The 20,309-nt window shown below is 31.7% G+C and overlaps 2 protein-coding genes across 4 annotated transcripts; both read right to left on the bottom strand.

Annotated features, from left to right (window-relative positions):
• Window positions 1-1,656: 1,656 nt before the first annotated feature.
• LOC143196625 (uncharacterized) lies at window positions 1,657-10,431 on the bottom strand. 2 transcript variants are annotated; one of them, XM_076404473.1, is made up of 4 exons: window positions 10,282-10,400; window positions 6,411-6,613; window positions 5,593-5,714; window positions 1,657-3,092 (listed from the first exon to the last, which is right to left on the bottom strand). In XM_076404473.1, the coding sequence occupies exons 2-4, from the start codon at window positions 6,471-6,473 to the stop codon at window positions 1,835-1,837; spliced, it is 1,443 nt and encodes a 480-aa protein (XP_076260588.1). In that variant the 5' UTR covers window positions 6,474-6,613; window positions 10,282-10,400; the 3' UTR covers window positions 1,657-1,834. The 2 variants fall into 2 exon arrangements, with proteins under 2 accessions (XP_076260588.1, XP_076260589.1); XM_076404474.1 differs by lacking the exon at window positions 6,411-6,613 and having other exon boundaries at window positions 10,282-10,431.
• A 3,052-nt stretch (window positions 10,432-13,483) lies between these two features.
• LOC143196627 (brachyurin) lies at window positions 13,484-18,954 on the bottom strand. Of its 2 annotated transcripts, none has more exons than XM_076404478.1 (4): window positions 18,669-18,954; window positions 17,892-17,991; window positions 16,702-16,826; window positions 13,484-14,498 (listed from the first exon to the last, which is right to left on the bottom strand). In XM_076404478.1, the coding sequence occupies exons 2-4, from the start codon at window positions 17,952-17,954 to the stop codon at window positions 13,538-13,540; spliced, it is 1,149 nt and encodes a 382-aa protein (XP_076260593.1). In that variant the 5' UTR covers window positions 17,955-17,991; window positions 18,669-18,954; the 3' UTR covers window positions 13,484-13,537. The 2 variants fall into 2 exon arrangements, with proteins under 2 accessions (XP_076260593.1, XP_076260591.1); XM_076404476.1 differs by having other exon boundaries at window positions 18,794-18,816.
• Window positions 18,955-20,309: the final 1,355 nt, after the last annotated feature.

The raw sequence follows: 20,309 nt of genomic DNA, 5'->3' as shown, positions 1-20,309 counted from the left end.
TTATATTACGTTAGTATCAAGCATTTATTATTTATCATTAAATTGTATTTCCTAAGTTTGAAAAAAAACAAAATCCTACTATTAATATTGTAATTTAATTAAAATAATTAAGTCAGTTCCGGAAAACAAAGCTGTCAAAACAAAGTTCTTTGATTGATTACCAATGCCTATCGCTACGTAACGCACGATGACCTGGAAATCAACTGTATTTGCGAAGTTATGCAAGATTTCGCCTTGAAACACGAAAGAAGACTACTAAATCACACTAACGTGGAAGTAACACAACTGCTGGACAGCGCGCAGGATTTCAGGAGATTGAAGCGAACCAAACGATACGAACTTATATAAAATGTATAACTTTAGTGTAAATTATAGCTATAAGTTATTATAATTTTACAATTGAGGAATACATATTGATGTATTTTCTCGCATTCGTCTTGCTTGTGAATTAATGCAAGTGCAAATGAAAAGTAATAATAAATTAATTTAGAATTAAAATTGTACTAGCGTAATAAAGATGTTATATAAAAAAAGTTCCGGTTTTTCCGTATAGTAGTTGCAATATGCTTGAAAACGTTTTGGTTTTCATTTTTCACTTCTTCTACAATAAGATGTTTATTAATGGCAGCTATATCCTTAATTGCCGGCTTCTGGTCAAAGTTTTTCTAGAGATCTTCGTTGAGTCTGTTTAGATTCTGCATGGATTAAGTTACTCAATGCCTGGGAATCATTATGCTGCTGACTGACGTTGTTCTTCAATTCATTAATGGCGTCCAAAGTGGTGTTCTGTGTTTTTTTTAGTAGTAGCAACTGTACTTTATGGGCTTCGATCAAGGCCCAAGTAGTTCGGATAACTCTTTTTGATATTTAACATCAACGTCGCTTTTTGAAAGCTGGTTTCACTGTTTAGTGACGATTTTCAAGAATATCTCGTTGTTGTCTCTGCTTTGAACGGATAACAAGCGTTCGAGCTATTTATTGATATTAGCTAGTCGGTTCCTACAATCCTAACTGATATGTTGTTGACCACCTGTTGTATTGGAAGTGTAATTATTAGGACTCTTTAGTAGTATACCTATTGATGCTTGAGCCTATCTGACGAACGGTAATATATCCGTGATTAAATCATTGCCGGTACAAATTATGGTGAATATCAGGGATTTTGCATGTACCTTTTTGGGCTGCTGCCAAATGAGGATTTTGGAATTTCCAAATTGTGTGATTGCATTTTGATGCAAAATTGCGTGGGGAATCAACGACACCCAATAGAAAACATGCCAATAGAGATCTAATAAACTTTCAGGATATAATTTAGAAAAACCTCAATGTTCTAGGTGAATCAAATTCCGCTCCGATGAATTATATACATTTTAAGTCTTTGTGGCAAACACATTCGTAGTTTAGGAGTTATTCAATCTTTTAAAATTACACAAAACTAGTATTAGCTTATTTTTAACAAATATTCACTAATCGATATGATGACAGTGATGTTCAATGCTGCCAATCGTAAAAAATGCTAGGATACATTCAGCATCGGGACAATTTGAGTTTGAACATTAAACCTAATTTGTATCAAAGTCACACCATTATACGATACATGATTTAGGTGTTAGGTTTAATGGAATGGAAATAATATGTAGCAATAACAAGTCAGTATAGTTTATAATGATTTTATTGATGAAAATATGTAGAAAGTGGAACAACACTTGCACTTATATTACGTTAGTGTCAAGTATTTATATATACCGTTGGAAAATAAAATCATTAAATGACATTTCATAAGTTTGAAAGAAAATGGAATTCTGCTACTAGCATTCTAGTTTAATTAAATGTATTAAGTCAGTTCTGGGAAAACTATAGTAGTTTGTAATTTTTGCAGTAAGCTTTGGAGTGTTCTGTTAAGACTTGCAATATGATTGAGAACGTTTTGGTTTTCTTTCTTCACTTCTTCTACAATAAGTTGTTTGTTGATGGCAACAATATCCTTACTTGCCGGCTTCTGGTCAACTTCTTGTTTAATATTAGACAAGTTCTTGTAAAGAGACACGATCTCGTCGCTTAAGAACTGCAGTTTTTCATTAACGTCGCGCATGTTGTTCTTCTCGAGATCTTCGATAAGTTTCACTTGTTTTTCCATATCAGTTTTACACTCTTTACACTTAGCATCGATTAAGTTACTCAGTGCCTGGGAATCGTTATGCTGCTGACTGACATCGTTCTTCAATTCATTAATGGCGTCCAAAGTGGTATTCTGTGTTTTTTCTACTAGTAGTAACTGTACTTTATTGGTTTCAATCAAGGCCCTTAGTTCGGATATCTCTTTTTGATATTTAACATCAACATCGCCTTTCGAAAGTTGCTGGCATTGTTCAGTGACGTTTTTGATTTTCGAGAATATCTCGTTAGTGTCTCTGCTTTGAACCGATGACAAACGTTCTAGCTCTTTATTGATATTGGCTAGTTGGTCTTTGTAATCCTGAGTTATCTGTTGTTGGCCAACTGTTGCGTTGGAAGAGCAAGTATTAGGAGTCCTTAATGGTATACCTGTTGATGCTTGAATCCATCTGACGAACGGTAATATATTCGTGATTACGTCATTGCCCGTGCATGTTTTGGTTGTTTTGAGGCATTTCGGCGTGAAACTCTGGAATCCCACCAACTGTCCGTTAGCAGTTATTATGTTTCCTATTAAGTTTAATCGCGTGGATGTGTACCACTGCAAACAAAACTCTTGGCTCGGTAACAGCTCCGATCCAAACTGATAACTACACGTGTCCGTATTGAGAATGCTCGCCCTACAGTACCGCAACTTGTGGTTGTTCTTGGCCGTCCATCCGCTGACGTTAAGGTACGACCCTGGCAGTGGCGCCTCGGTACTCAACGCGATGGGTTGTACCGCCGAGGTGAGCCTGGCTGGTTGAATCAGCACAGCGATAGCAACGTTGTTGATATATTTAGTAGGGGATAATTTTATAAAACTGTCGTGGATGATTATTTGTTTGGATTTGCATATTTGTGCTTGAGGCTCGTTCCAATTTCTTTGCTCGTAGGGGTAACCGTAGAATCCCAGGAAGACCTTGACCTCTTTGGACCTAAAAACAATATTGTTATTGTCTCAACCTTATATATATGTTGGAATAGTTATCCGGGCTTCCATCCCCGTTTGTTTCTTACTTTCAATTCAACTGGTGTAACAAGAAGTAGAAAGTGTAAAACCAAACCAATATCTCTGAAGTTTCGATTTCAATGAATTTAAAAAACTTGTTATATATTTTCTCCACTTCAATCAGGACTCAATACATATATATATATATATATATATATATATATATATATATATATATATATATATATATATATATATATAGAGAGAGAGAGAGAGAGAGAGATATTCAGAGATATTTAGAATATATAATTTAGAATTAGTAAAAAGAAATGGTAAGGAACATAAGAATAGTCAAGGTAAATTTAAACATTTATGGTACATAAAACCAAAGCAAAGATTATTTATCAATACTAGTGGCGACATTTCATTATCTGCCATCTATCAATAATGACCGGCCAGACCGGTGATGAAATTGTACTATGCATATTAATCTCAACAAAATGAGTCACTATCTTTGAGATAAAATTATTTGGTAATAGTATATTAAATCAAGTTAAGAAAACAGTATTTTTCTATATTACATGATTGTACTGTGGGTGTAAGTAACTAGGAGCAAATTATTGTTTACATTTGATAAGTTAATTTAAAAAACCTATTAATTTAGTGTTGGAGAACGTCTTTTAACATTTATTCAACATTTTTCTCTAATATTTAGAGTATTATAGTTTAGAAATTTATAATATACGTGGACAAGGACACAACAATGATTAAAACTTGAACTTAACCAATTGGTGGTTAAAAAAAGTAACGTTTCAAATTTTACGTTAAAACATTTGTAGGGTTAGATGGAACACAATTGATGCAATAATCCCCCTAAAATTTCAGTTGGACAGGTGGGTATAGCTCTAGTAAAAAAAATATGGGCTTATGTGTGTTTTTGTATTGTAATAATGAATACTCAGAAAAGTTGATATAAAAGTTGCTACCAAGATTGTCCAAATAAAAAAAAATACTTCATAGGCTTGTAAAAGTTTGACCAACCTACTTCTGTTTTTAAATGAATATCGTTCAGTTTAGAGTTGAGAGTTTAGTAACGTGCTCGTGGATGCCAAAAAATTAATATTTTTCTTGCAAACAGATTCGGAATTCATATATTCAGAAATTTTAAAACCACGAAAAGTAATGAACATATTTTCGAAAACTCAGAAAAAAAATTTAACATAAATGTCTTTTTTGCAGTGCTAGACATGATTTTTTCATTTGTTAATTGAAGATTTAAACTATTATTGACGATTTGGCAAGTATTCTGACCAGGGCCAATTTAATTTTTGCAGAAGGTTTGATGAAGCTTTAAACGAAATAGATATGAATAACGGAATCGAACTTATATATGAACGATAATTTCTATAAAATTGCGATAAAAATGTGGCGTCGTCTGTGGTGGATACACTCAATTTGATTATGATAAATAACTTAACTCATTCATTTCCAAACATTACTACTCTATTACGTATATTATTATTTATATTAACTAGTAGCTACAGTTAAAAGATTATCTAAGTTAAAATTAATTAAGGATTACTTATGATCTAAAATGGGCCGGAAGCAATTACCAGGAAAATTTTTCTCTCATTTCTATAGAATCTGATTATTTAAAGTAGCTATATATTCGGACTTTATTAACTAATTTGTCTAATGTAAAGCTAGAAAAATGCAATTTATATAAGATATTTCAGTTTTTTCCCTTCAAATAATATATCGTTAAAAAACTGGCAATGTAAATATAATTTTAGACCTATTGTTTTTAATAATTTGGAATATATATTTTATAACTGTAACTGTCCAGTACCACAAATAAAAAACAAACACATAACAGACGTTAAACTTTAACGTAATTATATTTTTCGGATCCTTAAAGGTGCTTATGAGTACACTGAATAAGAGAAAATAACATGACGTTGGAAGGTTTTAATCATGTGAATGTATAAGAACAAATAAAGCCAATGCTAATTGAAATATTTATCAAAGGAAATGAAAGGATCGATCAAAGAAAATCAAAGGACTTGAAGTACACTGAAAAGGGTTCTCAATATATAATATACAACTCAAGAAGGAAGAAAACAAAAGAAAATGGTAACAACAGCTTGTAAAACATTGTAAATTGATTCAAACTTCTATAGAATAATGGCAAGGAATAATAGTGACAAAAGTACAAAAAAGGACGCTGAAGTAACACGGAATTTAAAGAAAACAAATGAAGGGGTGTGCTTGGGACATGTCAGAAGTCAAATACATGATGCTTTTATTTTCGTTTTCTTTGGATGGCACAAGCAAAGCAATATATGTTGCAAAAAGGTATAAGTTTAAAATAGGTTGAGATACCAAGTTCGAGATTTAAAAAAAAAATGGGACATGATGGTTGGATAATTTTTAAAACTGTATCAGAATATTGTGATTAAAATTATAGAGTATTCTAAAATTCTTACCCATATACACAGCTTGCGAGAGTCACTACATGTCTTGCACTAATCAAAGCACCACCGCAAGTAACTGAGGATTTCACAATCGCCTGATATGGAAATTTATCGGGTTTTACATCTTTGCACTCCTAAAATATGTAAAAAAATAGGTGTTGATAATAATTTGTTATATACAATAACGCAATGACTTAATATTTATCAACATTTTATTTATTGTATTATTTTCATGTTATAACGACAGATGTACAGATGTAGGTGACCGCAGATAGTCAAACTATATTATGCTAAGAATGCAAGTTATTTCACTACAAATATCACAAAAGTTGTTAACTCAATTAACATATTTCCGCGACATATTGACGTAATTGTTACCTCCTTTTTAACCCTCTTTTCGTCTCTGCAACCATTGTAAACCAGATATTCGTCACCAATCACAGCAAAAATACTATTAAACTTGTTGTTACAATAATAACATCACCGTTTATAACCTCAAACAGATAAATTATTTTTATTTTTAAAGTTTACCATCGGCAAAGAGTAACATCGAAAGACAATATTCCATTCCATATTAATTTGTAATGCAATGTAATTTAGGGCTATACATAACAAAGTTCATATTTTGTTAATATAGTTAATTGTTGATTGTGATAAAAAAAGACGCGTGATTTATTACAACAAACTGGATATAAACATATTTTAATATTTTATTAAGAAATATTTCAATACGAGATACCAAATTTTAATTGCATTTGAATAATTGGCATAATATTATATAAATATCATTTAACGATTATATATTGACGATAAACAAAAATACAACCTACTTGACTGACGTAGCTTGCGATTAACGCAGTAAGTAAAACAATTTGGAACTTGCTCTTGTCCATGGCGATTGCACGCACACACACTCTCTGACTCCAGTCTTGTATCTGGGATTTTTATTTTTTCAGATAAGACTTGTTTTGTGGTGGGGAATTCTGTTTCTGCCTTGGGAATCTTAATATTGTTTATTAAACAGCCGATAAAACTAAAAAAACTATTAATTTTAATTAAAACATACACTGATCTATATAAAATTTACCTTATTAACTATTTCATGATATATATTAATCCATATTAGTTATTTTATAGGAAAATTAACAAATGAGTTTTTGGCTTCTTCATAATGGTAACAGCTCAATTGAAAAGTCCTAAGCCTACCATAGTAAGACACATTTTTTTGGAAAAATTAGTTTTTTTTATTCAACATAATTCCCTTCAAGGGTGATACACTGATTATAGTGACCCTACAACTTTTCGATACCATTTTTTGTAGTACAATTTGTCCTTTTCTTCAAAATATGCCTCAGTTTCGGCGATCACCTCTTCATTCCCGAAAATCTCTTCCCACCGAGCATTCTTTTGAGATCTGAGAACAGGAAATAGTCGCTAAAGGGCAGATTTGGAGAATACGGTGGACGAGGAAGCAATTCGAAGCTCAATTCATGGATTTTTGCCATCGTTTTGACTGACTTGTGACACGGTGCATTGTCTTGGTGAAGCAGCACTTTCTTTTTTTTCAAATGTGGCCGTTTTTCGGCGATTTCGTCCTTCAAACGGTCCAATAACGCTATGTAATAATTGCTGTTGATGGTCCTTCCTTCTTCAAGGTAGTCAATGAAAATTATTCCAGACGCTATAACCTCGCCAGTCGACTATTGCGTTTTCGCACTCTTTAGAGCGGGTTCATCGTGTGCAGTATTCCATTAGGAAGACTGTCGATTGGATTTCGGAGTGAATTGATGGAGCTATATTTCATCCATTGTCACATATCCAGGCAAAAAATCGGGTTTATTACGCTTGATCATCTTCAAACACTGCTCCGAATCATCAACTCGTCGTTGTTTTGGTCAAAAGTGAGCTCGCGCGGCACTCACTTTGCACAGAGCTTTCCCGTACCCAAATATTCGGGAATAATATGATGTTTAATTGATTTCTTTAGAATTTGTGCTATTTCATTCAATTTCAATTCACGGTCATTCAAAATCATTTTGTGGATTTTTAAAATGTTTTCGTCGATAACAATCTCTTTTGGGCGTCCGCTGCGTTCACCGTCTTCGATGCTCATTTTACCACGTCTAAACTTAGCATACCAATCCTTGATGATTGATTTTTCTGGGACAGTGTCCGAAAACTCTGCATCAAGCCAGCTTTTTGCTTCAACTATATTTGTTCCCTTTGAAAAGGAATATTTTATCAACACGCGAAATTCTTTTTTATTCATTATTTTCACAATAATAAAAGATGTTTCACTGAAATTCTATAATTCACAAACTAGTGATCCGAGAGCTGTCAAATTTATACAGGCATCTTTTGGGGGTTAAGGCTAACTAAAGAATATATGAATTTAATTCTAGTAGCGCCATCTATGTGCCGGGGACATTTCAATTGATCTATTAGTAAATGGTAGTTGGTAGGAAAAATGTCGTAGGAATGTGGATGAATACGGTGGGTGGAATAGCAATTTCCATTTTCACTCTTTTGTTGTGTTTTTTATCTTCAACGCCAAATTGATCATTTTTAAACGTTAGAAACACTCTTAACAAACTGTTTGCCTTCAGTCAGCATTACCTATACTTCTAAAACAATAAATATATCTCGTTTGCAGATATCTCCAAATTAAAGAGCCCCTTCTTACTGGATTACAATCCAAATAGGGAAAAGAAGAAATGCAAGAACACTAACATCAATAATATAACATATTATTTGAACATCTAAGAAATCCTGGAATTGGTTCTTAGCGTTATTGTTGTTCCAACACAAAAATCTATACTCGGTGTAATAGTTGCGATTATAGCTCGACCAATAAAACAGTCGATACACGTCATAGATGACGTCGAATATATTGTCTATCCTATTTAAAATGAAAAAGAATGCTGTCGATGTGTCGGGATTGGTAATCAAATCTAATCTACTTGTAAATATCTGTAAAATTCTTTAAAACTGTAAAAAAAAGTTGCTGTAAAAAAAGTGCAAAAATGTTGTAAACCAAAATTCTAAGTTGATGCGACAATATTCAGGCATACTAACTTTAGACATTTTGAAGTCGTACTAAACAAGAGACTAGTTTGAGTTTACGAGAAATTAATTTTTCTATGTTGGCACACATATTAACTGTCAAGATATAAATATTTTAGCTATTTGAAGGTTATAATTGGTGATATAATTGCTGTAAGTCCTTCTACACCAACTCGAATTCCACCTATTCCTCACACGTTTTAACCGATTCATAATCCTCCACAAATGTATTAATTGAAAGTAGAAAATTATGACAGCGTTAAAGAAGAAGAATTCAATAAGCCATCAATATCCCTGACTTTGAAGAAAAAGTTAATCAACTGCCCATAACATAGAAATTGTGTGACCTCATTCGAAATCACGTTTTGTATATCTTCAATCTGATATATCTAAATAAGCAAAGACCATAAACCTGAGCTAACAAATTATATTTTTGTCATATTCATTAAGTTGAATATAAAAAGCGAATAAAACTCACGGTTTAATTTTTTTGTTAGGCAGTGTATTATTCTCTTATGAAGGTTGCAATAAGTGCATCGATGTATAGATTCTTACTAAATACAGAACCAATCAACATAGGGCTCATATCTAGGTCATATCCATAATCATCTTCCGATAGATAACAATTTCATAGGCAATCATAGTTACTTAATAGATAATTTTGTTGAGAATGATAATATAAATCTTAGTTTTCTTTATCAAAGAAACGCGACGAAGAGTTAAACGAACAATTATTATTTGGTTTTTTTTTCGGTGAAAAAATCAATATGTGAGGGTCTGTTTTATCTCCAAATAAATTAATTTTAAGTAGATAGTGATATGTGCAGTAATGTCGCTAACAACTAAGACACGTTTTGCAACCACACATTCACCAACGAGCACCAGCAGCAGGCAGTACAATCTTCTGGAGAACGACTGAATTAATTACATCAAATTACCAAAAAACAGAAAGTTACTAGTACTGTGTGTTTTAATCTATATTTGATAGGATATTTTGAAAAATATATTAATTTATTGTTTTAGTTAGTTTAAGTTATAATATCTTGAATATAAACGAAATTTTTGCTAAAATAAAATACAATGTATAATAATTTCCATCAAGATATTTAATAGAATGGTGAAATCTTGAATATTTCAGTCTAAAATGTCAGAGAAATTGAGATATAATTAAACCTATACATTTATATAAATAAAAAAAAGAATAAAAATAGTCTAAAAAGATTACAAATATTTGATATCGATGGAGGTTCTGTTCTAGGCAACTTTTGAATCCAATTTTTTGGGCCACTCTATACAAGTTACATACCACAAAAAGAAAATATTACCATGGCTACATTTCCTGATAATATTATGATACTTGAAATTGGAGACAATAGTGAAGAAGCAAGCAGGAAACTCAACGTTTAATTAATAATATAAATAAACTATGGTGTATTGAATTCACCTATAACCGAACGGTTCCAATGGGTTTTCTTAGGTAAGTTCCTATAAGTCAGTGTAGAGAGAAATTGTATACAAATTATGTGTATATTATGTGTACAAATTATATACAATAAGTTATAATGCATTAATAAATTAAAAAATATATTCTAATTACAGTACTATATACCCTGAAAGTGATAATAAAAATGCACTTACCTTCGCCAGACTATTTGTCAGAAAAGAAAAAAGTAACAGCGTTCTCAATGAAATCATGTTAGTGTGGAAGATAACACCGCTCCTTGAAGAAGGTCATGAACAGTATATACCCTTGTACCATGAAAGTTATAATACATACAAGAACCGATGGACAAGTTTAATAAAACTGGTTAGGTTGAATAATCTATTTTAAGCTTATACCTACACTGCTCAACATAAACTAAAAAAGAACTGCGAAAAATGTTAAATTGAAAAATAGTTTTTAATATAAGCTTATTCTTGTTTAACTCTAAGCATTCTGGCTGTAATGTACCATTTTAGTAGTTCGGTGTATTGTTTTAGTAATTCGAAAGGGCCCTCATGCGAAACTTTATCGAAGGCTTGTGCTACATCTAAGAATATGGCTGAGCATATTTTTTTAGTTTCGTAGACTCGAAAATACATAAACTAATAGAATTAAAAGTTTGACGGATGCATTGAAAACATTAATGAAAACGAAGGAAGGAAAACAAAGTTTGGTAAAGGGTATATTTGGATATATAGTAACAGTATGTATTATATGTTCAATTATGGATATTCACATAATATTGACGTATTTCCTTTGTATTTGATTTTTTCACACCACCTAGGTGCTTTAAATGTACTTTGTATATCCGAATTCTCCTCTTGCAACTTGTTTTTTATCTAGTAGTATCTATATACTTTGCATATTCCAAATATATACAATATTGTCTGCAAGAGTGTCAGTACCCATTCCTACATATTTTTATCAAATGTAGCTGCTAATATTCATATACCAAAATGTAACATACTTTTCCAAATAGCGTTAGATAATCAGTTACAGTTTATCTTCTTTGTCATTATGTGGGCTTTTAAAATTATTCTATTCTATGATCTAGAATATATTATAATTTTTATTCATTTTTTAAATGTTACATTTTCTAATTAAATTTGTACTGGCAATATGTAATATATTATAATTATATTAAGTTCCTCTATTATCAATAAAAACAAATTTCAAATTTTCACAATTATCTATACCAGTTAACATGTTCATGTAGTTTATACCGAAGAACAAAAGTCACAAAAAAGCATCAGTTCATATAGGAATAACGTAATTATCTGTATTTGTAGTTTTGTTCTTGCAAATAAAATATGGAACTTGATCTAATTCTAAAAATCAATACATTTCTATAAATTTATTTATCCTATTTATCATATTGGCAAAGTATTAATAAAAAACTGTAAGTAGTATATAAACAGCGAAGGTTGTTGTACTGTAATATTTTGTAAAATCGTTTGCTTTGTTGAATTATTTATAGAATTATATTCTTTGTAGACAAGCGATATGCTAATTAGGGGTATATAACTTAAAGCGCATGTTTACCGGTAACTATTTATTGTTTCTACTTAAAACCATCTATTGGGAAAAACCTAAATTTTTTTTTCCCGATTTTATAAATTAATTATATATTGGCTTCCATTTTAAGAAAGTGATATCAATGGATGGAAGATTTTATGCAGTTTTTCTTTTCGTGATGTTGCGATATTCATGTGTTTGATTACGCGCAGGGTATGAATGTACAATATGATTGTGATTGTATGTAATATGACTAGGAAACCCATCCTAGTCACACCAGTATTCAGACTGGGTACGGTCGGACGTCTCCTGGGATGATCTTTAAGTTGAAGATATTATTGATTATGCAAATAAAAGAGTGTAAATATCGCAGAGTGTACAAAAACAATAAGCAGCGACTAGAAGATTTGCGACAGTGTGAGACATCGTATGATCAATTAATGCAGTCCTTGAAGAACAAAGCCATTTTGATGTCAGATAATTCAGAATTTTGGAAGGGCAGTGAGAGTATCTGCTTGTCAACCAATACGCTGCTATTAGTGTGTCAGGACCTAAAATCAGGACTAAATTCGCGCAAACATCACTCAACAGATATTGTCCAGATGTACGTACAGATCTATTATAATCTTATTAAAGGTCTTTTGCCAGTCAGAATATGCTAGAGAAAACTTTTCTTACCTGGCCAAACTTGAACAGAAATAATGAATGTCGAATAAAACTAAAAACCATAAAACTTAATAGGAATTTAACATTTTCGCTAATGGATATCTCTGCTATATAAATGTTAACATCTAACATTAAGCAGGTTAGAAATAAGTAGAAGTTTCTGTAAATATAATTTTTATTTTCAAACATTTATAATAATAAATGCACTAAAGGTTAAGTCTCTTCCGGCATCCACAAAATTCCCGATAATTTTTCTATTAATTTATAAACTGTCTGATCAGTCTTTTTAATATCGCTGATGATGTCTTTGTTCTCTTTATTATTTCTGTCCTGTCCAAATAATAAATAATCGATTTCTTTTTTAAGATGGTTGTAATTATCAGTAATCTTATCGATTGATTGTTGCAGATGGGAGATATTGGAATAGCAAGTCTTGTATTCGTTCGACTTTGTCTCCACCAAATGACTTAACCGTCGTAATTCCTCGGTTTGTTTAAGATCACTGTTCACTATCCTGTTAATAGCTTCCATTTGTGTATTTTGCAATCCCTTAATATAAGTTAGTTGTTGTTTACTTATTTCTATCAAAGCTTCCAGCTTTTGTATCTCATGAGATTTAATGGGATGAAATTTTACTCAAGTTTGGGTATGAATCTACGCGACAAATGGAAATAAGTTTAACATCACATTATATTTAGTACAATTTGGGATGTATCTCAACCATATGACATTGTAAGTTGCTAGACCGACCAGTTTGATGTTTTCAGCTACTGAAATTCTCGCTATGGTCAAGAATAGAGGGGTAAATTTTCAAAAACAGACCTCTTGAACTGCTCCTTAATTGTACCAGCTGTGTGTTCGTTCATTAAGTATTGCAAATCATGGTCTTAGAACTTTTTTGATCCGTTCTTTATCAGTGACATTTAAATCACCTTTATTACTTTATTAAAACAACTGAGATATGATAGAGCAGCGTCACCATATATGTCTGAAAGAGTTTAATGTATATCGAGAGCAGATTCTTCAAATAAAATAATAATAATGAATTGTTTAATATTTACATTCGACTACATTTCATTGTCGAAATGAATATACATTGATATTTCGCATTTTCGCCAATATATATGTCTCTGATATATAATTGCTAGCACCTAAAAAGGATTGAAATAAGTAGAATTTTCTGTAAATATAATTTATTTTCAAACATATACAATAATTAACACAAAAATGTTAAGTCTCTTCCGGCATCCACAAAATTCCCGATAATTTTTCTATTAATTTATAAAGTGTCTGATCAGTCTTTTTAATATCGCTGATGATGTCTTTGTTCTCTTTATTATTTCTGTCCTGTCCAAATAATAAATAATCGATTTCTTTTTTAAGATGGTTGTAATTCTCAGTAATCTTATCGATTGATTGTTGCAGATGAGAGATATTGGAATAGCAAGTCTTGTATTCGTTCGACTTTGTTTCCACTAAATGATTTAACCGTCGTAATTCCTCGGTTTGTTTAAGATCATTGTTCACTATCCTGTTAATAGCTTCCATTTGTGTATTTTGCAATCCCTTAATATAAGTTAGTTGTTGTTTATTTGTTTCTAACAAAGCTTCCAGATTTTGTAGCTCTTGAGATTTGATGGGATGAGGTTTTATACCAATTTGGGTATGAATCCACAAGACAAATGGAAATAAATTTAACATCACATCTCTGCTACAGTTTTTGAGATACGTCATACATTTGGCGTTGTAAGTCGCCAGGCCGATTAATTTCTTGTTCGCGGCCATTGGGCTCCCCGCTACGTTCAACAAAGCAGCTTTTTGAAAACACAGCTCTTGGTTCGGCAAAATTGTAGGACCGTGCTTATAAATACAAGTATCTATATCGTACAGACGCACAGGATGATACTGTAATTTGTTGTCCCTCTCCGCTTCCCAACCGCTTAGGTTTGCGTAAGTACCTGGCGATGGTGCTACGGTACTTAAGTCGATCGGGTGTACCGACGAGCTCAGTTGAACCGGCTGTTTCAGTACTATGACGGCCACATTGCTGATATACTTGCCAGAGATGTTAGCGAAATTACTGTGTATTATTATCCGTTCAGATTTAATAATTTGTCCCAGGGGTTCGTTCCGATATTTCTTTACTTGGGGAAAGCCATGGAACCCCAAATAAACCGTTGCGTCTCTTGACCTAAAAGAAATAAGTATCGAGTATTTATTCACTCAATAAGTGCAAGTGTTATGAGTTAATTTTGATATTCTTAAGTTTTATTTTTATACTTTCTATATAACAATATATAATATAATATATATAATGAAATACGTCAAGGGTGATACACTGATTATAGCGACCCTCCAACTTTTTTCAGCCTCCAAAATAGGCCTCAGTTTCATCAATCATTCGACGGAAGCGAGCATTCTTTTGAGATCTGAGAAGAGGATATAGTCGCGGGGGCCATATCTAGAGAATACAGTGAATGAGGAAGCAATTAGAAGCCCAATTCATAGATTTTCTTTGTGAAGCAGCACTCTTTTTTTCTTGAAATACGGCTGTTTTTCGACGATTTGGTCCTTCAAACGGTTCAATAACGCTATGTAGTAATAATTGTTGATTGTCCTGCGTTTTTCAAGGTAGTCAATGAAAATTATTCCATGCGCATCCCGAAATAAAGTCCAGTCGACTGTTGCGTTTTCCCACGCTTTGGAGCGGGTTCATCGTGTGCAGTCCACTCGGATGACGATTGGACTTTGGAGTGAAACGATGAAGCCATTTTTCATCCACTATCATTTATCAACGCAAGAACTCGGGTTTATTACGCTTGATTATCTACAAACACTGCTCCGAATCATCAACTCGTCGTTGTTTTTGGTCAAAATGGCGCTCGCGAGGCACCCACTTTACACAGAGATTTCTCAAACCCAAATATTCGTGAATGATATAATGTACTCGTTCAGTTGATATCTATAGAGTGTCTGCTATTTCATTCAGTTTCAATTTACGGTCAATTAAAATTATTTTGTGGATTTTTTAAATGTTTTCGTCGGTAACAACCTCTTTTGGGCGTCCACCGTCTTCGATGCTCATTTCACCACGTCTAAACTTAGCATTCCAATCCTTGATGGTTTATTTTCCTGGGGCAGTGCCCGGAAACTCGGCATCAAGCCAAGTTTTTGCTTCAACTATATTTTTCCCTTCAAAGCAACATTTTATCAACACGCGAAATTCTTTTTCATCAATTTTTTTCACAACAACAAAAGTTGTTTTACTCAAAATGCTATAATTCACAAACTAATGTTCCGACAGCTGTCAAATTTATACACGCATCTTTTGAGGGTTAAGGCTAACTAAAAAACATATGGATTTAATTCTAGTAGCGCCATCTATGTGTCAGGCCGGGGACTTTTCACTTGACAAATTATTTTAGTTTTTCAAAATATTTCTTGCGACTTAATTACATTTATTTATATTTAAGAAAATTGCTTTCTTTTAGGTTTACGAAAATTATAATATTTTTTCTTCTATGTAGTTTAGAGGTCTAACATTTTACTGTTTTCGTAATATTTGTGACATGGGGAAAGAGTTATTGCTTGAGACAATATACTATATCACATTGTATCGAATGTCTGAGAAACTAGGCCAAGATAAGAAAGGCATCGAGCAAGTGTGTAGCAAAAAGAAAACCCATATCTAACAAAAAGGATGACTCATCGACTCGATATATAGTGTCCTAGACGAAGCGTGCCAGAAGTTAGAGGACCTCTTATGGTTATAATGCACGTGTTCTATTAGCATGTTCGTAGCTGGAATAGTCTTTCCCTGCCCTAAAGTCTGAACAAATTGGGATACAGAAAAGGCTTTCGTCAACTAGTCTTCTCAACCATCACCAATAACCCGAGGGAGGAGGTCACCAATAAAACACGATACATCAAGAATCAGAATTTGCAAAATAATTGGAAAGAATTAAAGAATTAAGAATAAAACATCAGAATTTGCAACAGAATTAGAATAAAAGAGTTACAGAATGAAGAACAGAAACAGAAAAATGTATTAACGAGAATTAGCGAGAGTCGACAGAATCACATATTTGAATAACAGAATTAAAAGCGTAAGGTTGAGACATAAAATTATTGAAAAATATTTCTTCATCATCGGCTGGTGATATTTTACTTTTTTCATTGATTTTACAAGTGTAACGTGCTAGAATGTAATAATATATAATTCAATTTAAGGACTAAAACGATCAAAGTAACCATAATGGATAACATAAACTATTGGAAGTTGAAAATATCGAGAAAATTAGGAACATATTTTAATGCAGAATGTCACCGTGTGAGATGGGAAGTTGTTTTGGTCAATTTTTGATTAAAAGGTAGACCAGGTGTTCCCTACTTACCCCTTCACAGGATCTGACTGAGTTATTACATGTTTTATGCTGATTAAAGCTCCAGAAGTGAACCAGAAATCACTTTTGACATGAGCTTGGTAAGGAAAGTGATCCGGCGTCACCTCTTTAATGTCCTAAAAACACCTTTAATAAAAAATAATAATTCTCCTTAAGCTTACATTATTCTTAATACCTTACTAATAAAATAGGGGTGAACATATATACCTTATATTACATACCTTATATATTATTTTTCGACAGAACATACTATATAATTTAAACGAATATTTAACAAAAATTTCAAAGTCTTAAAAAGTTTTAGAAGAGAGAACATGTAATTTTAGAAACATAAAAGATAAGGAAGGAGTTATAGTAACTAAGATATATAGTAATAAGATAGTAAGATGAAATAAGGTAAAGCGAGATAAAAGAGGCTGCAATAGTTATCATAGAGACTACTATTTTGTAAACAAGGGCACAAGTCATGAAGATATATGAGCAAATTATAGACAATTGTTTGAAATAAATAGAAGATAAGATGCTATCAGAACCACAGAAGAGATTGAGAAAGAGAAGAAGTATACAAGACCATATATTTAGCATAGGATAAATGGTGGATAATGTTTAATCCAAAAAAAAACAGATATATCATATCCAAACTATCCCGAGGATGTAAAAATAGAAGAAGTAAATGTATTTAAGTATCTGGTTGTAGAAAGAGAAAGTAATGGAAAAATAATTGTATTTCGCTATAAAGAGTAAATTTATTTTATATTTTTAAGTATTCAAATAATTCACAGACTAACCCCAACATTCTGTTGAGAGACATAGGTATCGTCAAAGAGAGAAAAGCAAGGTACAATCAAGAGAAATATCTCAGAAGAGAGAATAAGGAGAAAAGAGAAACAACAAAGATTGACAATAAGAAAAGACCTCAGCATATAATCAATTGAAGAGTAGATGGAAAGAAGATAATTCAATTGGTGGGACTATAAAGAGCGCATGGAAGACACAAAACAGGTAAGGAGAATATGGAAAACAAGAACAGAGAGAAGAAAAATCAAAGGGTGAACTAAATGAACTTGGTATGAATCTAGCAGAAGTAATGGAAAAACTAAAGGTCACACATCTACCAACGTGATACAAAAAATGTTCCCCTTATATTAATTATCTTAAATAATTCGTCAAAAAATACATACCTGACAAAAATAGCTTGGGACTAAAACCGCAATCAAAATAAATCGAAACATAGTTCTAACCATGTTATTTATGTAGTGACTTCTGATCTTATTGTATTCACTAGAATAAATGAAGTGTTTTATAAGCCAACAATGTTTTTTTTTAATAACCGATAAGGATTATCAAACTAATTTAAGCTCATAAACTGAAGTCCCAGCTTCTCAGAAATTCTGAGCAGATAATTTACTTTAAAACTTTGATTTCTTTTATGAGATTATGATACAAGGTAGCGCAATAAATGTGGCCTATATAAGAATGAAAATTCTTTTTCTCTAATAATGTATTTTTGTTCAGTCAAAACTGTTTTCTACGAATTATATATTTTTTTAAATTTGAGAACAGGCATTTAAGTCAAGAGGACTTAAATTTTCAGCATAATGTTAACACTGTAATAACAAATTATATCATCAAGTATTCTAGGTCCTAAACAAATCTCATTCAAATATCTTTAGTATTATATTTCTCACGTTAACTATATTTGTGTATTTTCAATAATTGTATATCGTATTATATAACCCTCGTATAATTGTATTTAATGGAATTGTCAATATGAAAAGAGATAAACTTAACTAAAGATAATTAATTATTCTTACGAATAGCAAAACATATCAACATATTCAAATTAATTCCACGAAATACTTTTATATATAGCAATTAGTAGAGCTAAACTTTCATTGTGTGTGTGTGTGTATGTGCCTTATATATAAGAAAATGCAGAAGTATTAAATGTTCGTTACCTTAGAATCTTTGAAATAACCGAAAGTTCTTGTGCACTTTTTTACTTGTAGAATATCATAAAACATTGATATATTTTTGTAACATTCAAAATAAAACGTTTTTAACGTTTTTTTTTTCACCTTACCGTAACATACTGGTTAGTAAATTAATATTTCCAACAGTATTATTATAGGTATTATATCTGTCATAGATGAGTAGAGAAAAAAAAGGTACAAAGAGGGACTTCACAGCAGAAATCTACAAGAAAGGTCACCACCGAATCGACCTGTTGCCGCTTAGTTTAATACAGACTTGCGCCGCAAGGTTCCAACACGAATAATATTTTAACGCCCGTACATACCAGGACCGATCACAAACTATATCGAAAGTAATAATTCAAATTTATGTTTTTATTGATGCAAGTCGAGTGCTTATCAACTATTCTACAGAGATTTTTTAAAATTATGTACAACATTGTTACTAGTCGAACCCACAATTTGTCTTTACAATAACTTAAATGTAGATATGAATCTTAGTATCTGGTGTAATAATGTTTGTAGATGTCACTGCTGAATTTTTTAATATATGCACCTCACTACACAACACTACACAAGATCACATGGTTTGATTCTTTTGAGTCTATGTCCTGTTCTAGTGTTATCCAAGAGTTGTATTACATCGATATTGACGTGATAAAGCGTCTGTACTCATGTATTCTTGCAATTCTCTTAATTCTTGAGTGACGTACGATATCTGAAGGTCCCGGTTTAAGTAATCAGTCCTTCCTTGTAGCAAAACTAATGTGTAGGTATTAGGCTTTTCCCTCTATAACTACAGAGATATAAACAAGTTGTATACGAATAGCTAGTTAAGTGCAGGCGCATTAAAATAAAATGATTAACATTTTATGTTAGTTTGGTCATGGATGAAAAACAATTCATCACAATACGATAAAAATTGTCAATATATCAATGGAATCGAAAACTTAACCCAAAATAAAATCAAACTTGTATCAATGGAAACTAAATAACCTAAAATAATATAATATAATGATAAAAGCTATTAACAGATCCATTAAAATAGTAATAAAAATGAAAGAAACAAGAGAAAATTAATGTCAATTCAAGTAACTACATCGATAAATACAGTTATGCATAATCATATATAATTAAAGTATTTCTTTTGTATTTAGTTTTTTTTACACCACCTATGTGCTCTAAATATACCTTTATAATATTGATGCAATAGCATCCATGTATTTTATATACTCCAAATACGTACAATATGTCCGCAACAACAATGTGTCACTCCTTACATATTCTTATCAAATGTACACGCTTATGCGTGATATTTTCTAATAACCACTAAGAACCAACAACCATAACCAAACCAAACAGTGTTAGATAACTAGCTATAGTTTACAGTACCTGCTATTATGTAAGCCTTGAAAATTACCCTATTGTGGTAATTGGTAATTGTTGATATTGTCACATATAGAATATATTATAATTTTTATTCATATGTTAATTTTAGTTACGTTTTTCAAATTAATTTTGTACTATTAATAATTATTGAGTTTATTAATAGATACTTACTGGAATTAATATATGCTCAATTCAACTTCACTATAATTTTATTATTTGGTCTCTATTAAAAATAAA

The sequence above is a fragment of the Rhynchophorus ferrugineus genome, unplaced genomic scaffold (genome assembly GCF_030347505.1).
Source record: "Rhynchophorus ferrugineus isolate W39M unplaced genomic scaffold, kcgeb_rfMv2 rfM4, whole genome shotgun sequence".
NCBI lineage: Eukaryota > Metazoa > Arthropoda > Insecta > Coleoptera > Curculionidae > Rhynchophorus > Rhynchophorus ferrugineus.
The sequence above is the reverse complement of the archived record's forward strand: the minus strand, read 5'-3'. Positions and strand labels throughout refer to the sequence as shown.